Raw genomic sequence first — 22,903 nt, forward strand, 5'->3', positions numbered from 1 at the left:
GAGCATGTACAGAGAAGGGCAACAAGATTGGTGAGGGAAATGAAGGGATCCTCTTATCAAGAGAGGCTTAAGTTCTGCAAATTGCAGTGGCTGGACACTAGGCACCTGCGCAGTGATCTGATTGAGGTGTATAAGGCCTTAAATGGGTTCAGCACGCTGAATTCTGATGGGATCCTTCCACTTGTTCAGATTACGAACCTAAGGGGGCATAAATTCAAATTAAGAAAAGACAGATGTAGATTAGATGTGTGGAAATTTGCCTTTAGCCAGCGGGTGGTTAATTGCTGGAACAAACTTCCATCTGTCGTTGTGGAAGTTGATAGGTTGAATAAATTTAAGGAGGAACTGGACAGGCATTTGGAGGGAATGGTGTGGTTTTTTTTTTTTTTTTTTGGCTGATGCTGCATAAGCTCATACATTTGCTTTCTTGCATCACATGCCACTACTACTACTACTACTACTACCTCTGTGGTTGCCTTTATGAAAGCAAAAACCCTTCCCTTTACCCTTGATGGTAGTTACCTCTTGGAGTTAATCCCACTTCAGCACACTGTGATCACTGCCACCTAATGGTTCCTCTATGCAGATTCTTAATGCATGAAGAATTATTACTGATAATCGAATCAAGAGTATTACTCCCTCTAATTGCCTCCCGAACGTGCTGATGTAGAAAACAATCATCCAATAAATCCACAAAAGCCTTGCTAGTGTGTGAGTGACCAATCCACAAATTCCAGTCAATATCTGGGAAATTAAAATCCCCCATTATAAGACTCTCTGATTTATGGGCCAACTCTATTTCCCTGTACAGCTGTTTATTATACTCATCAAAGTCATTAGGCCTATAACATACTCCTACTCTCAATTTTGATTTCCCAGTGCTTAGGTCACACCAAACAGACTCAACACTGCACTGTCCAGCCATGTCGACTGGCTGTACTTCCTTGGATTTTATGTTTTGTTTAACTAATAGCATAACCCCTCCTCCTTTCCTATCCTGTTTCTCCTTCCAGTACACGTTGTACTGGAAATTCCATTTCTGCATTCCTTATTTCTGTGTGGCACCATGTCTCTGATATCCCAACAATATCTACCTTTGATGTTTTGATCAAAACACCTCAAATTCATCAAATTTATTTACCAAACTCCTAGCATTGGTGTACACACAAGTATACATGCACCTGTTCTTATTCTTAGCTACCCTAACACAGCCGATGTGTTTACTTGTACTGCAATGACTCTCAGCAATCTCTAAATTCCCCTGCATCTTGTTTTCCAGGCTGATGCTCATTCCAATAGAAGCAGTGCAAGAATCACTTTCACCTCTGCCAGCAACTACTGTTAATCTATTAGCCCGTGTATCCCCCCCCCCCCGTCAAGGACAGAACCATTTTGTCTGTTTACTACACTCAAAAACATGAGGAATATATTTGTAAATTACTCTGCCCAAAGGGACAGCAAACTATTCTGTTTGCAAAACTTGCTCATTTTTGGAACAAACTCATTCTTGATAAAAGTCATATCTTGTTTTTCGGACACAGCTAGATATAAAACATAATTATCAATTCTTGCTGGAGAGTAGAAAACTTGCTTCTTGTCCTAATGGTAGCCAAGCATTCTGGTCTCTTGCCAAAGCTATTGGCCCCAAATTTTGCCCACCTCTGTCCAAACCAGATGGTTCTATTGTCACTTCAGCCAAGGATAAAGCTGACCTGCTAGCATCCCATTTTTCTTCCAACTCATGTATTAATGATCTTGGTAAAACAATTCCCAACATTCTCTATTCAATGCCCCACTGTGGTCTTCCGTCAAAAGGATGTCAGAAGGATTTTGACGAATCTTGATGCTAAGGAAGCTCCAGGTCCTGATGGCATTTCTCCACTTGTTCTCAAAACCTGTGCTCCTGAACTTACTCCTATTCTTTGCCGCCTGTTTTCACTTTCTTATTCCAAAGGTGTTTTTCCTTCTGCTTGGAAATTTGCTCATATCCAGCTGGTTCCTAAAAAGGGTGACAAATCCCTCCCATCCAATTATCGTCCCATTGAAATTACTTCTACTCTTTCTAAAGTAATGGAGAAATCAATTAACCGCCAACTCTTAAACTACCTAGAAACCTTCTGTCTGATCAACGATCGCCAGTATGGATTCCGTCAGTGTCGATCCACTGGTGATATTCTGGCTTATGTTACCCATTTATGGACTAATTCAATGGAAAGGTTCGGTGAAACACAAGTAGTTGCTCTTGACATCTCAAAGGCTTTTGATCATGTTTGGCATAAAGGTCTTCTAAATAAGCTTCCCTCTTATGGTTTGCCAACTGTTTTTAGTAATTGGTTATCCAGTTTTCTCTCTGATCGCTCACTGAGGGTGATGGTAGATGGCTCTCTGTCTTCTAACTTCTCCACTAATGCTGATATCCCCCAAGGTTCAGTTCTTTTCTCTACTCTTTTCCTCTTGTATATTAATGACCTTCTTCCATTGACTGGAAATCCTATCCATAGTTTTGCCAATGATAGCACATTGCATTCCACTTTCCATTTTGAGAAACCTTGTCCTGCTCAATCAGCTTCAACTTTTCGAAAATCTGCTACCAATTCCTTAAATGCCAATCTTCAAGTAATTCTCCAGTGGGGCAAAGACAACTTAGTTGATTTCAACTCTTCTAAAACTCAGTCTTGTCTTATATCTCGCAAAAAGGATTCTTCTGCTCCTATGCTTATCTTTAGTGACACTCCGATTTCTAGGCAAAATGATATATCTCTTTTGGGGATTACCCTGACTTCTAATCTCTCTTGGCACAAGCACATTACAAATATTGCTTCCTCTGCATCTAAAAAACTTGGTTTTCTCTTTCGTTCTCAGTGTTACTTTTCTTCCAAACAGCTGCTCACTCTGTATAAGTCGCAAATCCGCCCTGCCATGGAATATTGTTCCCACATCTGGGGTGGTGCCCCCAAAACCTCTCTCAGGCTTCTCGATTCCATTCAGAAGAGGGCAGTTAGGTTAATTAATGATTCATCTTTAACAAAGTCTCTCCACTCGCTGTCTCATAGACGTACTGTTTCTGCTGCGTGCCTCTTCTACAGATACTTCCATGGGCACTGTTCTTCTGAATTGGCTTCTATAATTCCCGCTCTCTCTCTTTCAAAACAGTCCGAACACGTGCCGTCACCAGCCAACATCCATTTACTGTCCAACTCCAAACTCACAGAACCAACTTTTCATCTTCCTCATTTATTCATTCAACTGCCATTTTCTGGAACAACCTTCCTTCATACGTATTTCCTGAAAATTACAGTCTACAGATGTTCAAGTCCAATGTCAACAAATATCTTCTTTCGTCTTCTCAACCTCCAACCCAAGCATGGTACTAAGTACTATAGGTTCTAATACCTCTTGTGTTTGGGGTTTACAAAAAAAAAAAAAAAAAGTAATGAGCTATTACATCAAAATATATGGGAATTGTACCACAAATAACCTCGACAACTATAGTAGCTGTAGTCCTATAATTTTGGGAGGTAGTCAAAAGAAAGGATCTTTGTGCTTGCAAAAGGTGTTTTTTTTAACTGAAGTATGATTAATTTTATGTCCCGAAGTGTCTGCTGCATAGCAGACGATGGGAAGACCACACATTCCACACATTTATAGTATAATTTCAGAGTATTTGATTTAATTCCCCAAACAGACTTGATAATTTTTACAATCTTACCAGTTACAACTTTAATTTTATGCAGAATATACAGGTTATCCCAAAAAGGAGTAACCAATTTTAAATGTTTGTAACCAATGTATTTTAATGATAGAAACACAAAACCTGCGCTAAATGTGAGAAAAACAGTTGAAGTTTTTACTGACATTCAACATGTGCACCACTTGTCACAAGAACAAAAAAGTGTAACCAATTTTAAATGAGCAATACAAACAATAGGAAACTAATAATCCGTTCTTTTCTTTTGCAGATTGTGACAGTTGTCCTAAAGTTTAAGTAGAGAGGTAACAAATGGATCCTGTGACCAAAGAACAGGTAGTGGAGTGGTTTATTGAAACCCAGTCTGAAACGCAGGTTCAGCGTAATTTCAGGAGTAAATACGGAATAAAGCCACCAACCTGTAACAGCATCAGAAAGTGGTATCAGCTATTCAAGGAAACAGGTAGCATCCATCCTAAGAAAAGCCCTGGTCAACCAGCACTGATGCAGGAAAGAGTGGAAGTTGTGAGAGATGCATTCGTTTGTAGTCCTCGAAAATCTGTTAGAACAGCAGTACAGCAACTGGCCATCCCCAAGACGTCAGTGCATAGTGTTGCAAAGAAAATTGAAAAAAACATGGGATGAACTTTATTACCAATTAGATATTGTTCATGTGACAAGTGGTGCACAGGTTGAATGTCAGTAAAAACTTCAACTGTTTTTCTCACATTTAGTGCAGGTTTTGTGTTTCTATCATTAAAATTACATTTGTTACAAACATTTAAAATTGGTTACACTTTTTTGGGACACCCTGTACTTGGCATGTGAAATACAATTTAACCTGTCTAAACCGAGAGTATAATACTGCATTTGACAAATTATTTAACGTGTTTAATGCATAAAGAATAGCGAGTAATCTGCATTTTGGATTCATTAACAAAGGCAGAAATTATACAGGGATTTTGTAGATGAGAATAGTTTTGTGATTATGTTTGTCTACTAAAATAAACATAAAAGCTAAAACGAAGCAAAAAAAAGTGATAAGTTTTTCATAAATCAGTCTCTGAAAATTGTACACTAGCAGAGCAATTGCTGAGTCAAGATATATTACATTATGAAAACTTATAAAATGAGAACACAACCAATAGGAAACTTAGTTTAACATAAAATAATTAAAATATGAGCATAAATACCTCCATTTCTTTAATCTCGGAAAGCACAACGTGATTAGGAATTTTCTTTATATTCTTTTCTAAGAGTTTACGCCTTTCGTAAAATGGCCTATACAAAAAAAATGAAAAAGAAAATAATTATACACATATCGATATTAAGAATAGAAATGGCTATAAAAATGAGTCTCACTGTGAACAAATACAGCAGAGACATAATTAAGTGACGTAAACAGGCCTACAAAGGTAATGTGTGTACTTTTACATATGCAAAATATAAAAAGTGATGTTTATACTTTGTGTATATGTATGACTGACAGGTGTTCCATGACTTTCACTATCCTACCAAAAGACACAATATGCCCTTCTGACTGCAGGAAATTGTGTGACTATGAAATATGCAAATATTTTGACCTATAAAGTCCTCATCTGTAAAGGTGAGTCCAGAATTCATTCAAATAGATAATGATTTTAAGAAGGAATGATGGGTGGATGCTATGTGGAGAAAATGCCTGTGCTTGTTATCACTTAAAAATTAGATATTCATGAGTCAACAATATTATTATTATTAGTGGTAATAATAGTAGTAGTGGCAAATGATACAAGGAAGCAAGCTGCTTATACAGCATAAGTAGAAAAAAAAACACACTTCCCTCATCTGTCTGGCCCCCCTCTAAATAATATGTCTAATTCTTCTTACATTTAATCAACTACCCACTTCCATAATGCCAGATGGTAGTTTGTTCCAACAATCAATTACTCTAGCTGAAAGCATCCTTTTTCGACTTATGTCCCCTTGGGTCTGTAGTCTGAGACACAAACAAAGGGACATAAATAATTAAAACTGAAGTTCAGAGGCAACATTGAGCCTAAGAAATGAACAGGTGAGCACAAAATATTGACTAACAGAAGCTGACACATATATACACAGCTGAATACCTCATCTCACCCTTAGACTTCAGAGAATCTGAGTTTGGAGCTGTGAGGAGTCATAGTTACATATCTAATTGTTTCCCTCATAACACACAGAGAACTGCATGTCATGGATTTTCATGCACGAATTGCAGCCAACAAGGATCTGATAACAATAAAACAAATACACACTCTTGACTGGTAGTATGGTCGTAGGCATATCAAACCTGGACTGTGGATCAATGGAAATCTGGTGAAGTGATAAGACATCCTACTGCTCTTCCAGTCTGATGGATGTGTTTAGGTATGGAGGATACCTGCAAAACACTTACCACCTGAGTGTGATGTCAAAATTATGAATTGGGAGCAGGTATCATAGTTTGAGTTGTTTCTTCTGGATCAGGTCCACTGGATGCCATGCAAGGAACCATGAATGTTGCATCTCACAATGGTGTTCTAGACATTTTGATGTGCCCTACATTGTGGCAATTTTATAGAAATAGCACTTTTATCTTCCAACATAATAATGCTCTATATCACAAAACAAGGATTGTGAATACATGGTTTGAGGGAAACATTGAAGAGTTCTAGTCTCAACCAAATTATACAATCCTATTTAACCAATTATACTTTGGGATCAATAGGAACACAGAATTAAAGCAAGGCCAAGATAGCCATCTTTGTTAGCTGAGCTCACAAATACTTTTAAGGAGCAGTTGAGCACAACTAACAGAAAACTGCTAGGTTGGGAGATACAAGGACTAATAGATTAACAGTAGCCACTGGCAGAGGGGAAAGTGATTCTTGCACTGCTTCTATTGGAATGAGCAGAAGCCTGGAAAACAAGATGCAGGATATTTTAGAGACTGCTGGGAGTCATTGCGGTAAAAGTAAACACATGGGTTGTGTTAGGGTAGCTAAGAAAAAGAACAGGTGCATGTATACTTGTGTGTACACCAATGCTGGGAGTTTGGTAAATAAATTTGATGAATTTGAGGTATTGCTCCAAGCATCAAAGGCGGATATTGTTGGGATATCAGAGATGTGGTGTCACACAGATATAAGGAAGGCAGAACTGGAATTTGGGGAGTACAATGTGTACAGAATGAATAGACAGGATAGGAAGGGAGCAGGGGGTTATGCTATTAGTTAAGAAACACATAAAATCCAAGGAAGTGAAGCCAGTCGACATCGCTGGACAGTGCAGCGCAGTGTCGAGTCAGTTTGGTGTGACATAAGCATTCAGAGATCAAAATTGACAGTAGGAGTGTGCTATAGGCCTAATGACTCTGATGAGTATAATAAGAAACTGTACAGGGAAATAGAGTAGTCCAGTAAATCAAAGAGTCTTATAATGGGGGATTTTAATTTCCCAGATATTAACTGGAATTTGGGGACAGGTCACTCACACACTAGCAAGGCTTTTGTGGATTTATTGGATGATTGTTTTCTACATCAGCATGTTCAGGAGGCAACTAGAGGGAATAATACTCTTTATTTGATTATCAGTAGTGGTTCTTCAGGCATTCAGAATCTGCAGATAGAGGAACCACTAGGTGGCAGTGATCACAGTGTGCTGAAGTGGGATTTATTCAAAGAGGTAACTACCATCAGGGGTAAAGGGAAGGGTTATTGCTTTCGTAAAGATGACTACGATGGTCTGAGACAGTATTTAAATTCTATACAGTGGGACCAACTGATGATGTTACCAACAGCAAATTCAAAATGGGAAGCATTCAAAGAACTTATCTTGGAAGCTACTAGGCTTTACATACCAACTAAGAAATATTCTTCAAGGTTTAGGCCTAAATGGATGTCAGATAAACTAATAAGACATATGGCAGAGAATAAAAATGCATAGGATACATATAAATTAACATGTGACACAGAAGCCTATGATAGATATAAGTTGATCTGTAACCAATTACAAAGGAGCTTAGGCAGGTGAAGGCAGATTACGAGAAATCTTTGGCAAGGGATGCAAAGTAAAACAGCAAAGAGTTTTTTACTTATGTAAACTCTAGAAGGAAGGGGATGAATCAGATTGGTCTACTTGATATCGATGGTTCATCTGTTGATGATCCTGCTCAGATAGCTAACAAACTAAATGAATATTTTGCATCGACTTTCACACATGAGGAGTTATTCAGGAAGGGGAATGCCAGAGGTGTATTCAACTCTGGCAGTAAGCTAGATAATCTTGTAATAACTGATAGTAAAGTGGAGGAGAAATTGTAAAAGATAAACACAAGAAAGGCACCTAGGGTGGATGGGATCTATCCAGTTATATTAAAGGAGGCAGCAAAGGAAGTAAGCAAACCCTTGGCCATAATTATGAGAGCTTCCTTGGACTCAGGGAAGGTACCCATAGACTGGAGATGTGCAAATGTGACCCCAATTCACAAAGGAGGATCAAAGGCTGACACAAGTAATTATAGACCTGTGAGTTTAACTTCTGTTCCAGGAAAATTAATGGAGGCACTGGTTAAAGAAGCACTGCAGGAGCATCTAGACAAGACTTCAGTTATAGCTCGGGCACAGCATGGTTTTGTTAAGGTGGAAGTCCTGCCTGACCAATTTGATTGGATACTATGATGCAGTCACAAAAGAACTGGATGCAAGGAATAACTTTGATATTATATAGTTGGATCTTAGAAAGGCTTTTGATACTGTTGCACATGGAAGACTGCTGCACAAATTGGAGCAGTGTGGCATTGGAGGCAAATTGCTGCTATGGATAAAGGGGTGGTTGAGGGGGAGAAGACAGAGAGTGGTAATCAATGGACACTGCTCATCCTGGACTAATGTTATTAGTGGAGTCCCTCAGGGTTCAGTGTTGGGTCCATTATTGTTTTCTGTATTTATAAATAATATTGATGATGGTATATCAAGCTTAATGTCCAAGTCTGCAGACGATACAAAGGTTGGCAGGGTTGTTAAGGACACTACTGACACTATGCTGCTGCAACAGGATCTGGAAAGGTTGAGCAGATGGGCTGAGAGGTGGCAAATGAACATTGACAAATGTAAAGTACTACATATGGGAAACAGCAACCCCAGAGCAACATATCAACTGTGTAGTAGTACACTGACAGTGGTAGAGAATGAAAAGGACCTGGGGTTAATTATGCAGGCAGATATGAAGTTCTCTGAGCAGTGCAGACAGGCTGCAAGAGTAGCTCATGGTGTCTTATCAATGATATACAGGAATTTTTCTGGCAGGGATAAGGAGGTGATTATTCCCTTGTATAAGGCAATGGTCAGGCCACACCTTGAGTACTGTATACAGGTCTGGAGGCCTCATTTCAAGAAGGATGTAGAGCTGCTGGAATGAGTACAGAGAAGGGGCAACAAGGTTAGTGAATGGAATAAAGGGTTGCTCTTACGAAGAAAGGCAAATTACAGTGTCTGGAGACTAGGCACCGGCGAGGTGATCTGATAGAGGTGTATAAAGCCTTGAATGGTTTGAGCATGCTCAATGCTGATGGGATTCTGCCTCTTGCTCAGAATAATCACCTGAGAGGGCATAAATTCAAATTGAGGAAAGACAGATGTCTGGAAATTTGCCTTTAGCCAGCGGGTAGTTGGTTGGTGGAACAGACTTCCATCCCTTGTTGTGGAAGTTGATAGCCTAAATAAATTTAAGGCTCAGCTGGACAGGGATTTCGAACGAACGGAGGGGTGAAGTGGAAGTTTTTTTTTTTTTCTGGCTGATGCTGCATAAGCTTGCTTTCTTGCATCATATGCCTCTACTAATGCTAATGCTAATAAAATCCAGTTTGTTTTTCCAGGTGGAGGAGGACAAACTAGTTAGCTTTGACTATGATGAGATGTTCACCAATGAACCAGAAGTTCGAATTCAGAAGTGACTAACACTCTTCTCAATAAAATAAATCTTTACCAATGTACCCAAACCTCTAAACAATGACATCAGAGTAGCCTTGGAACTCATCATATATCCTGCCTATTTCAAATTTAGTGACCAGTTTTTTTGTGCAAAAAAAAGGAGGCCTCGACACAGTACCTACCCACTTAGGAAATACACATTTGTATTGAGATTTGAACAGATAGCAATAGCCCCCCAAATTATGGCTCAGGTTTGTGCTATAATGGGACTGTGACAAAAGGGATCTCTTTACATTCTGTGGAAATAAATAGAATCAACAATAGCATAAAATTCTTCACTAAAAGAGACAACAAAATCCTTCATTTCCTTGATGTTTACACTGACATCACCAACAGATTAAGCATGTCAGCATACAGAAAACCAATAGATACCATCTCCGTACTGAACTTTCACTCTAATCATCTCCCCCCCACCTGTAAAAGGTGGTATAATAAAGGATATGACCTTCACGGCCCTGAGAATATGATGCCCTGATATCCTTATAGATGAACCACCATAAGCACCATCAGAAATATCCTGATCAACATCAAATACTCAAATAGAATTATTAACAAAGTCATAAAAACACAAATCCATAACTTCAAAACTGCCCCATCTAAATAATAACCCAAGCCAAATGATTCTGTGATAACTGAGAGGAAAGTGGAAGAGAATCTAGTATCAGCAGTGGCAAATGATGCAAGGAAGCAATGTTGTACATTAGCCAAAAAAAAATCACCTCATCTGGCCTTCACCTCTAGTAATTTGTCTAATCCTTCCTTAATTTTTTCAAACTACCCACTTCTACAACACCAATGGAATTTTGTTTCAATAATCAATTACTCTCTGGCCGAAAGCAAATTTTCAGACGCGCGTGTGTGTGTGTGTGTGCGCGTGCGTGCGTGCGTGTGTGTGTTGCCCAAGAGATGGTAAGGATTCCATCATCATTTAAATTTTTACTCAATCCATTTCAAGACTTAAACACTTCAAACAAGTCCCCATACAAATGCCTAATATTTTCAGGGTAACCATTCTTCCTGTATGGATTACAGTGTTTCAGGAAAGAATAAACTACCCTTCAATGAGACTTTTTATCTATTCAGAGGCTTGGTCTGGATGCACCAAAAGTATAAACAACTAAGAGAACACCTGGAACACAGAGTATACTGCTTCAAAAAACAATACAGCATGAACACCATGATATTTTCAACCCAAGTGATCAGCAAAATTGGCTGGAAAGTGAGGGCTTCCTCCCATAGACCCTCAGGCATCTGATAACACTAGACAGAATAACAATGAATCTCAAATTCAGCTCACTGCATCATATGCAGCTTACAGAATTCCTTACAACTCTTATGCATTTAATTGATTGTGCTTTCAGGTGAAGGTATAGTGTGCTTCTGCACTGCAAGTATTCTAATGTTTAGTTATCTACTGTTATTGTATATTTTACCATGGAAGATGAAAACAAAGACATTCAAAATGTTAAGTTGTGAAAAAAACAATGCAGTGTAATATGGTTATTAATGAAATTTACCTAACTAAATTTACTTGTGTTTTTAAAGATTTAATTTTAATTTCAATTGTTATTCAGCTAAATTCCATCAGCATGTTCTACACTTCAAATTGAGAATTATATAAGGTAAATACACTACAACTCACATCCTTTAAATTTTGGTATGGAATAACCATACAGTTTTTGCTTACTGAAAGTGATCTGTCTGAATAAAATAAGGGATTTTGAACTTCTATAAATTTTATAACATTTATAAATATAACTTATAAATTTTATAATGTTTGTAATTATTGATATACAATATACTTGCAATCTAAAAGTATATTGGTGAAGAGTACACACATGCAGCAGTTACAATCTACTCGCATAACACAGCTCTGTATTGAAACAGAAAGAAATAATTTTTTTGGAACCATATGAAAGTACACATACTGGGATGACCTTGTCTCTGTCTATTCAATGCAGAGCAATGTTATGTGAGTAGAGTATACTGATATAATATTTTATTTGAATATAATTCTCTTAACACTCATAAGAAAAATTATCACTTCTTATGAGTGTTAAGATATTAAACATTTTTATCCACATTAACAAAGGTACTGTTACCCAACTAGTTCTGCATTTTAACAATATTAAGTTTTTAAATTAAAAATTTTTCAACTTTATATTTTAAAAAATTGAACTTTTTTTAACCAAATAACCTTATTAAGTGCCAAGCAGTCATTCATGTTAGGTAACTTTTTACGTAATTTTAAATCATTAGCATTATAAATAGGAATTAATCTATTATATTAGATTACATAAATAAATGCAGTGAAAAACATGCAAGAAAGAAAATATACAGATATATGAAAAAAATATATATAATAAAATTAAGTATACAAAAATGAAAAATGTAATAAAATATCTAATATATATCTATAATAACAATAGTACATAAGATAAGGATTTAAGATAAAGGATTAGAATCCTTATCTTACATACTATTGTAATTATTTTACAGACTGATGTAATGTTTAATCAATAATTTGATGGCATTAATCTGATTTGGGACTCTTTTCATACTTTACCTTCGATTCCATTCACAGCTAGAACAGTATTTAAGTACAATATTGTACAATAAAAGCTATACCATAAAGTCCTAAGGCCAAGTTAATATGTATACAGAGTTAGTCTTTAGGCCAAAAAGAAAGGTAAGATTTTAGAATATACATTATAAAAGAATACCCGGTGAGCCTAGAGGCCAAAAGACTAGATAGTCTGGGCTAGTTTATTTTGTTATACCCTATAAATAAACAAATAATTAATTATAAAATAAATGCAAGTAGAGTAAAATAAAATAAAATGATGATAATGATGCAAATTATTGATATTAGGATACACTGAATGGTATGTTTATGAGAGCTAGCATCATTCAATACATCCAAACAATAACTGAAGACTATTTGTTTCTGTTTCTTATCTGCTAGTTTAGCTAGGTTCAAATGATCTAAAATTATCCAAATGTTAAAATTCAGCAGCAAGTTGGCAAAATAACTTTTTTTTGTAGTTGTTGGCGCATCGGCTTCTGTGGCCATAGTGCACCTCCCAAGGTTTTTGCGGTACTTTGATCCAAGCCCGAGGCGGGATTCGAACCCGCGACCTTTGGGTTGCAAGCAGGCACTTCACCCACCCAGCTAGCCTGGTCGGCCGGCAAAATAACAGCTAGCCCTATAGCTGTAATCTTATCTTCCTTTTTGGTCCAAAGGCTAACTCTTTATGCATATTAACTTGGCCTTAGGGCTCTATGGTATAGCTTTTATTGTACAATATTGTATTTTAAGCACTATTCTAATCCTTTATCTTAAATCCTTATCTTACATACTACTGTAATTATTTTACAGACTGATGTAATGTTTAATCAATAATTTGATGGCATTAATCTGATCTGGGACTCTTTTCATACTTTTATTTCAATTCCATTCAAGCATTTTCACTTTTACTTTTTATTAAGTCTAAATATATAATATATATATTTATCAATGGCAATTGTATACACTTATATAAATCTTTAGTAAAAGGAGAATGTAAAAAAAAATTAATAAGGTAAACAGGATCACAAAGAAGACAATGTTAAGAAAGCTAATGAGAACATAACCATACATACATGTTCATCAAACTCTGGTCATTGTAATGAATGCAATCAAATACATAAAGGCAGACAGAGGCATCCTTAAATTCTGCTTTCTGAAAAATATAATGGTTGAAATATGATATCATAATATAGAGTAACAGAAGTTTTCTTCATCAAGTTTGAAATTGCAGTAAGTCTGTAACTTTTCTACATAAATAATTTCTGAAATTTTGCAAAGGAACAAAGCTGTTGTTCCAAATTTAGCAATGTTTCTGTGTGTTGGGAGAGAGGGAAAAACTATAGGGGACTATGGAATGAGAATCAGGCCTAAACCATTCATAAATACCAAATGCGTAACTATACAATACAGTGTACCCCACTTTATGATATTAATTCATTACCATCGTATCGTGAAAATATTGTAATGTGAACCCAACAACATATTTTGGTAATTCGTTGCACGACCTCGGAAGTTGAAATTTTCACTACGTAACTCCCTAAACGTAGTGAAAATTTTACCCTATAAAAAGGTTGTTTTATAGGGTAAAATTTTCATTACTTTTACTTTCATCGTTACCACATGTTCTGTTAAAATTTTACTTTCATCATTATCATATGTTCTGTTATAAGAACTAATTTTGAACGGCTTTGTGATATTTTTCTAAAGCACATTTCTGGAGGTCACAACCATAAAACAATAAAAACAATTTGCACTTTCCAGTTTATTTGGCTTTTCTGTTACTGCAAGCAATTATAAACAAGTAGTAAACTCAATGTTATTGCATTTGAGAAAATACCAATAGCTGGAATTGTGTGGTTTTTTTACATTGGTGAAACATGTTTCCCCTTTACTGAAATCTTCATTCATATAAAAAACATAAATAAATTTTCAGAATCTTCTCTTCATTCTTTTTTTTTTTTTTTAAGCTTCGTAAACTTGTTACTCTGCGCAAATCGTGTTAGCTGCAATTTGTGCGTTTTGTTAAAAAATGCTTATGCATGCTATTGAAATTTATAAAGAAAAGAGATTATCTTGGAAATAAATGCCTCTTGAAGCATTTCTGAAGAAGACAACTCCTTGTGCAACAAACCAACGAGTGCCAAGCCAATAATGAGTGATAAACAAGTGTGCATTTAGTCGACGATGATGATGAAGAATAAACATTCTTTAACATGTGTAAGGCATAAATAACAAAGCCAGGCAAGGCCTGTGGACCTGATCAGATTCATGTGGAACTGCTGAAACAACTAGACTACAGCAACATCCAACAACTAACGAAATGGTTCAATCAAATCTACAACAACAACAACATTCCATCCGAATGGCTCCAATCCATCTTTGTGGCCCTACCAAAAAAGGCTACCAGCCGGAAATGCAAAGACTTCAGGCTGATCAGTCTAATGAGCCAGGTGCTAAAAGTCTTCCTCAAGGTGATTCAGCAAAGGATAAGATGTAAGTGCGAAAGTGAACTAGGAAACACACAGTTCAGATTCTGCAGGGGACTAGGCACCAGAGAAGCAATTTTCTGTTTACAAATATTGCTACAAAGGTGCTATGAACATCAAAAAGACGTGTATATATGTTTTACTGACTACGAGAAAGCCTTCGATTCAGTAGACCATGACCGCCTAATTGACCGACTGAGAAAACTTGGGCTTGAAAACAATGATATCAACTTTATTACAACTCTCTACTGGAATCAAACAGCCCGGCTTCGCTATGACAACGACCTGACAGACCCAATTCCAATAAAAAAAGGCATCCGGCAAGGCTGTCCATTATCTCCCATTCTTTTTAACATCTATTCGGAAATGATCTTCGACCAAACACTGGCTGACAAGAACATCGGCATAAAAGTTAACGGACACTACATCAATAACTTAAGATATGCCGATGACACAGCACTAATAGCAGATTCAGAACAAGATTTACAGACCATCTTGAACGAAGTGGACATAGAAAGCCAAGCATGGGGGCTACGAATCAACAAAAAGAAAACAAAGGTGATGAAGGTCAGCAGGACTGCAAACAAAATCGCGATCAAACTAAACAACGAAAAATTAGAGCAAATACACCGCTTCAAGTATCTCGGAGTACTCATTGATGACCAGCTGAACCATGAGGCCGAAATCAAAAGCAGAATTGAACAAGCCAGGCAGGCATTCACCAAATGGAGAACCCTCCTCACCGACAGAAGCTTGAACATCATGCTCAAATTACGCACATTGAAATGCTACATCTGGCCAATACTGCTCTACGGTGTAGAAACCTGGACTCTAACATCAGCCACTACAAAAAAGCTCCAGGCCTTCGAAATGTGGCTCTACCGAAGAATGCTGAAAATTCTGTGGACAGCCAAGATAACCAACGCACAGGTCCTGCAGGACATGCACACGGAACTGGACCTGCTCAAAACCATCATCAGCAGGAAATGCAAATACCTAGGTCACATCGCTAGGAACCAACAAAAATATCACCTACTACCACTCATCCTGGAGGGAAAGATCGAAGGCAAGAAACGCCCAGGCAGACCGAAAATGGCATGGCTAGATAACATCAACACCTGGCTTCACATGACAACAGCACAAATTCTATACGCAGCGCTAGACAGATAACAATATCAAAACGAAGTCGCAAACGCCATTCGGCAGCATTAAAGATGAAGAAGAAGGCATAAATAATTTCTCTATTATTATAATTTACTTGATTTTACAGGCTATGTTTTCATTTCTTTGGATAAATCAATCACTGTTTAAACAAACTAATTAGCTAACTAATTTCATTGTTGATAATGTAACCCCTATTTTTAACATTATGTCTATGGAAAATAAATTCCCGCTTTACGAGTTTTCGCTTTATGAGTGCGCGGTAATGAATGAATTAACTCGTAAAGTTGGAAATACTTTGATAATCTGAATAATCTCTTCTTATAACCTATTACTTTGATTTTTCGAAATAAAAGAGTATATTTATTAGGTATTAGACACAGAGCATATGCTTACTTTATGAACTCCTAATGTCCCAAAAGGAAGTGGTGTATGTGTTTTAGTATCCACCAACAGAACTTCACTATCTAAAATGAGATCACTGCCACCAGGAAAAGCTTTAGGAATATAATCTTTGAAATGAGCCACCTAAAAAATAATAATTTGAAATTTCAGTCTTCAAGAAAAAAAAAAGTAAAAGAAATTTTATTTACTCACCACCACATGAAAAAAAAGAGGAAAATTAAAAATGTAAAGTCTCATATACTTTGTATTATTCAACTTAATCGATAAACACAAATAAACTTTATTGAATATTTTGATAAAAAATAACTACTGGGTCAATGAAAACAAAAGCAACTGCTGCACACTATAATTTTAGAAATGGATGTCAATTAATCATTCAAAGGTGGCAAATAATTGCAAATTGCATGTAAATATGAAATTTCTGAGAAAAACTCATTAGAGATTTGCAAAAAACAGAAACATGTGATGAAAGAAATCCCAAAAACAAAAAAGCACACAGTGAGGACTTCAAGCTTCATTTTCAAAGCTGGAGAACAGGTTAATAGTCACAAGAAGTTTTATTCAACTGCAAGCACTGAAATTGTTTAATTAATGTTTCATCATCAATGCCAGTAAACCATTTCTTGCTTCTGCTGGATGGTGTTCATGTTTTATGGATCAACACAGGCTTGCCTTGCATCAGTGCATGAAAATATCCCCAAAGTTGCCTGAGGCTTTAGAACATAATATAGACCAGTTCCTAAAATATGTCATCAGCCAACATGAAAAGCACTTATGAGTGGAAACAAATAGGCAATATGGATGAGATACCTTTGACCTGTCTTCTAAAAAGACAGTTAATGCTAAAGGAGACAAAACTATTTGGGTAAGAACAACTGGACATGAAAAAAATACATTTTGCTGTAGTTCTTAGTTGCTTGGCAAGTGGAGCAAAATTAAAACCACTGGAAGTTTTTAAAAGAAAGAAATTGCCTAAAGATAGATCATTTCCAACAGGGGTCACTGTCAGAGCCTACATGAAAGAAACAAATGATTAAGATACATTTGGAACACGTGATGTGGAGCTCTAAGAAAATAGGGATGTTGTAAGATATGTTCCATGCACATTTGACAGATGAGGTTAAAAATATGTACGAGCTGCTAATCATGGATATATGCATTATACCTAGAGGCTTAACCTCAGTTTTCAACTATTTGAAGTGTCTATTAATAATCCATTTAAAGACTGTGTTCAAAAGCAATGGATCCAGCGAATGACTTCAGAGATGGCAAAATTACAAAAACGCAATTTAATGAAGCCCAATTAATGGACAGATTTAGCATAGGAAGATTTACCTTCTGATATTATTAAATGTAGGCCTCCATAGCCGAGTGGTCAAGAGCGGGAGTGCAGTAGCACACGCTCTTTGAGTAGAGCGGAGTTCAAGCCCCTGACAGCTGAATATGGTCGATCTGCCAACCCGCACTGGACCAGTGTGGCAGATTATGGTCCATTTCCCTCAGCATGAATTGTTGAGGAGGCTTCCATCCTGCAGTGGGTTGATAATGGCTGCACTTTACTTTTTTTTTATTATTATTAAATGTGCATTTTTAAAATGCACTACACACATAATGCTGGAATTAGTAATGCCATGGATGGTATTTATGGCAATGTCTAAAGGGATTTAGGCAATGATATTTTGAAGAATCAGATAACGAAAGAGAGTTTGAAACTAACACCAATAACTCATTTGATGCATGTGATGATTGCCCAGAAATTACAGAAGCAGCAGCTAAACTAACTTTTTGGTGTAAACAAAGATGATAAAGATAAGAACTTTCATAGTGCTGAATAAAATTGCATTTTCGAAGTTTTGCAGTACAATAATTTTTCAAACAGTTACTTAATATGTTCACTTACACCTATGTTTGAGAGAGTGCATTCAATGTGCCATAATTTTTGGTATGTTCAGAAATAAATAACATTTTGAAAAGTAAAAGTCTAGAATTCGTAGCTAAAAGTAAACACTTAGTTGTGGGCTAAGCTGTAAATCAGAATAAAACTCTAAATGTTATCAAAAGTTTATTCCATATACATAAAATAACCTAGACACATGCAAAAAAAATAAATAAAAATGTGTACCAAGTTATAAACAAAAATGAAGTGTTGGTGCTAACAAAAATGAAGTGTTGGTGCTAACAGCCCAAAGTTCAATTAGCGTGCCAACAAAATTGAACGGTTCATTTCATATGCCTTTACTTTTACACCACTCATATATTGACTGCTTAACCTGGCAGTAGCATCCTGTCCCCTCACAGGGCCAGTGCAAAAATATTTATTGTTGGTAACCCACTGGTTGGGAAGTAGTTGTTACTTTGTGTACCTTCTTATTGGCATCTTTAGTCTTGTATTTGATGCAATTTGGACTAATTTATATTATTTTTTACTTTGTATAAACTGTGATAGGCTGCCAAACCCTTTATGTTACTCCACTGTGGCTTACAGCATGCATTTTTTTAGCAGTGAAGCTGGTTCTTTCCCAAGTAGTGAAACTTGTTCTTTCATCCCAATGCTAAGTTACATAGTTTCAGGTTTACATTTGAATTATTAAATTAAAATGATTTGTTTATTTATTTATTATTATACAACTATTGATACAAATGTTATTATACAAATAACTAATTCTTATGTAGTAAATAGGGGGCCACATATGACTGATTTTCCCTACAAATCTGGACCACCACTGTTTTAATAAGTGCAGTAATTTCTTGATAAATAATTATTTTTTAAAACTTTAAAAACTGAAAATGAAAAGCATATATTTTTTTATTTATAGCAGGCCACAAACAAGCAGTTTTATCAGTAATTTCATCCTGCATATCTGGACCATGGTAGTCCAGGTCTGTGGGGAAACCGCTGATATGTGGCTGCAAAATGTCACAGGCCTTGAAAAGAATATAAATGAATGATTTTATATAATTATTTCAAATTTACAATTTAGTTCAACACAGGAATAAATAATAATAATTTATTATTTTTTTCATATGTTCACTTTAAGGTGTTTTCTGGATAATTTATAGTGTTGGAATAATATCAAAGTTTCATGCAATGAACATCTCTACAAATTTAAATTTGGCAGTAATTAATATTATCATGTTTCTATTTGTTGTACCAACCTATTTTTAAAAGGTTATGCATAATTAATAAACATTTTGTTTCATTAATGTTAAGAAGTATTTCTATTGGCTAAAAAAGCATTTAAAAAAGTTGAATTATTATTAAAAATAACAAATAATAAATGTAATAAGTATTGCAATCTACTAATAAAATATCAAGCATTAGTGAAATATAAGCAAAATTCAAAATGCTTAAGTTTTGAGAAAAGTACTTTTCTTTTCTCAAAACTTATGGTTAAAGTTCGTATGCCATCCCTTGTCATGGGACTCCATACCACTTGTGTTATAAAACTTGGCCAAAACTATTGCCAGGTTAATAATGACTGCCTATATGAGTTACAGCACAGAACTTAGGTCCTTTTTCGCTTATATGTAGTAATGGCACATCAGTTGTAGCACATCAGTTGTAGTAGTACATATGATACTTATATGCATCAGATGCAGGCAGCAAACATGCTAATAATTTAATATTAAGGTAAGTGATAAACAATATTGTTGATTTTATTAATATAAATATCCCATTCATTTACTATCAAAAAAGGTTTTAGATCAAATAGTTTTGCACACTTTATCTATTTCATTATGCTGAAATATACAAAATCAGTCAGCACTAGCTATGCCCTCGAAGCACATTTTCTAATGTCAACTTATACACAGGTAAATACATTTTTGGACTTCCTGAGGTCCAAAACTAGAGGTTAACTTTATCTATCTATAGTAAGTTCATTTCTTTTTTAAATTAATCTTCCTACATAAGAATTTAACTAAGCAGATATTGAGGGGTGAATTTCTTAAATTAAAGAAGTTCTGCCCTATAAATCTTTGACTGTCTTTAGCATACCATAATACTCAAAAAGCTTAAATAATTTATGTTTTTAATGAATTCAATTTTCTCACCTTATGTGGCATTACAGGTTTCAAACTGCGACTAAAATATGAAAAATGGTTCCCTCGTTTGTGTACTTGGACACGCTCGCCATCATACTTGATTTCAGCAAAGACTCCTCCAGGACACTTTTGAAAAGCATCCTCTGCTGATTTACAAGCCTGTGCCTGTAAATATATTCATATTATGTTATCATGAATAATATTCCTTAATGTAAAATAATAATTATAGAAACTATTTTCTTTTAATTTTATGAAAATGAAATGAGCTATCATTTCTATGATTATGAGTTAAATGGAAAAAAATAATTATTTTTTAACAATAACCACTACTTTAATTTTCAAAAAAAAATCTCCACTACAATTTAAGCACTTATACCTTCTGTAAACCAGATCTTTTATACCCTGCTTATAAGAGACTTATGAGCAGAGTATAAAAAAATATATATAAAAGTTACTGTTAGCACCACTGAAAACTTTCTTCACCCTCATCATCCATGTGGAATTCACAATACTTGTCATCCCATTTTCTTTCAGTCTTTTTGAAGGATGGTGTAGGCAAACTGATGACTGATATCCAATTTCCAGGCCACATCATCAACTACTGTATACCAATCTGCTCTGATGATACTAGTTGCCAGGACATTTTCTTTTGTGACAATGAACTTGTCCTGAGTGGGAATTATCCTCCTAAGTTTTTCTTCCTTCATAGCAACTATTTGCCTATTTGTACACTCATGGCATAACATTACAGTTGTTGACCCACATTTTTTCCATATGGTAGAGCAACATCCTCATTTGTAAAAAACTGAATAACGCTATGTTGTACTAGCTTGGTACACAATGTCCTGTGAATGATATATTGTCTCTGCTCCCACACATCACATCCCTGTGCATACAGGACAGCTGACATGCCCTAGTTTTCAAAAGAAGTATTGGCACCAATCCCAAGATTCGAACTAATGGTTAGTCCTCTATGACATCTAGGGTAGTGGGTTTTTGCCACTATTACTTGTTTGGAGAGGTATGGGTTTGAATCCCATAAGAGGCTGTATTAAAAAAAGAATCAAAGTTAATAACAGGAATGACTGTGATAAGTCTATCAATGTGGCAAAAAAATCTCCAAATGCAAAAGGGTAATCTATGTCTAGTATAGTATACTGGATGGAATCCTGAAGTGTGGTGACAATACCCCCACAAGGAAAGGCTAAACCTCTTGGCGGAACAGACAACAGCATTTAATTGATGATTTTCAGCTTCTGGCTTAAAAAAAACTGCTAGGTTCATTGAAAGTCCAAAGTGGATAAAATCACCTTTTTGAACTCTAAAGAAGGAAGTTATAAATTTCTTTATTTCCTTACTTCATCCATTTCATTTTACCACATAATGAAGGCAATCTTTCAAAAATATGACAGGCATCATGACTAGACTAAATGTTCTTCCTTTTTCAAGAATATAACTTTGAAGCATATCACTTATTGATAACTGTTTAAGATAAGAAAATGATATATCATAAATGGCTCATATAAGCACATCAGTTTCCTTGTGTGCCTATAATAAAACTTAGTTACAAAAATTAACAATTACTACGACAACCCACCTTAGAGAAGGGCAAATAGAGTAAGTGACATACAAACTCCAAATAGCAAGTTTTCATAACAGTGTGTCCACTGGAGCAATCACAGGTTGTTACAGGTCACAGATGATGTGCAAGGAACACTAGGAATTTACAATGGTAAAATAGAGGATTACCTAAAATCAGATGGAGCTATAATAAAAATTTGTTTGTAATGTTATACAGTATGTAGCAACTTTAAATTTTACATTTCTATTCACTTCCCAAGAACTGCATGTGGAATCGTAAAGAATTCACATAACTGTAAGTTACAGATGCACAAGTAACCATTTGGTTTACATCACTGGAAAAAAAAAATATGCACTGAAAGCTACGATACAAAATGCAGAATCTCTCAACAAAGGTGCCTTGCAACTTCTAGTTGCCACATGTACACACTCAATTTGAGAGAATGACAGTGAATGTGATTCAGAGAAAAAAAAAATTTAAATTTGGAGAATTTAAAGAAAATTACATATTCTGCTTAAGAATATGCAGCTCAATGTATACAAGTTGGCATGTACATTGAGCGCTGTATTTATTCTGTATAAATGTCTGGTTTTATTGGATAACTGTATATATTTTCTAAAGAGAGAGTATCCATATTTTAGGATATTATTTACTATTAGTGTTTGTAATCCATGAAAAAAAGTGACATTTCCCTCTTCTTATACTGCACTCGTTCAGTAACCTTTATAAGCACTGGAGAGTAGGCACCTGCGAGGTGATCTGATTGAGGTGTATAAGACCTTGAATGGGTTGAGCGAGCTGAATGCTGATGGGAATCTTCCTCTTGCTCAGATTAAGAATCTGAGGGGGCACAGTTTCAAATTGAGGAAAGACAGTTGTAGAATAAATGTGTAAAAATTTACCTTTAGCCAGAGGGTAGTTGATTGGTGAAACGGACTTCCATCTTTTGTTGTGGAAGTTGATAGCCTAAATAAATTTAAG

General features: G+C 35.8%; 1 protein-coding gene across 1 annotated transcript in view; it reads right to left on the minus strand.

Moving 5' to 3' along the window:
- Positions 1–22,903, minus strand: part of DNAlig3 (DNA ligase 3) — a 305,218-nt gene that overhangs the window by 147,042 nt on the left and 135,273 nt on the right. The window contains exons 11-14 of the mRNA XM_090374562.1: positions 20,350–20,505; positions 16,288–16,419; positions 13,318–13,397; positions 4,882–4,969 (exon numbers count right to left, since the gene is read on the minus strand). Of these exons, the coding sequence (XP_090230688.1) occupies positions 4,882–4,969; positions 13,318–13,397; positions 16,288–16,419; positions 20,350–20,505 (456 nt within the window). The remainder of the gene's footprint in view (positions 1–4,881; positions 4,970–13,317; positions 13,398–16,287; positions 16,420–20,349; positions 20,506–22,903) is intronic.

This window comes from Mastigoproctus giganteus, chromosome 5 (assembly GCF_048544385.1).
Source record: "Mastigoproctus giganteus isolate SK-2022 chromosome 5, ASM4854438v1, whole genome shotgun sequence".
In the NCBI taxonomy this organism is placed as follows: Eukaryota; Metazoa; Arthropoda; class Arachnida; order Uropygi; family Thelyphonidae; genus Mastigoproctus; species Mastigoproctus giganteus.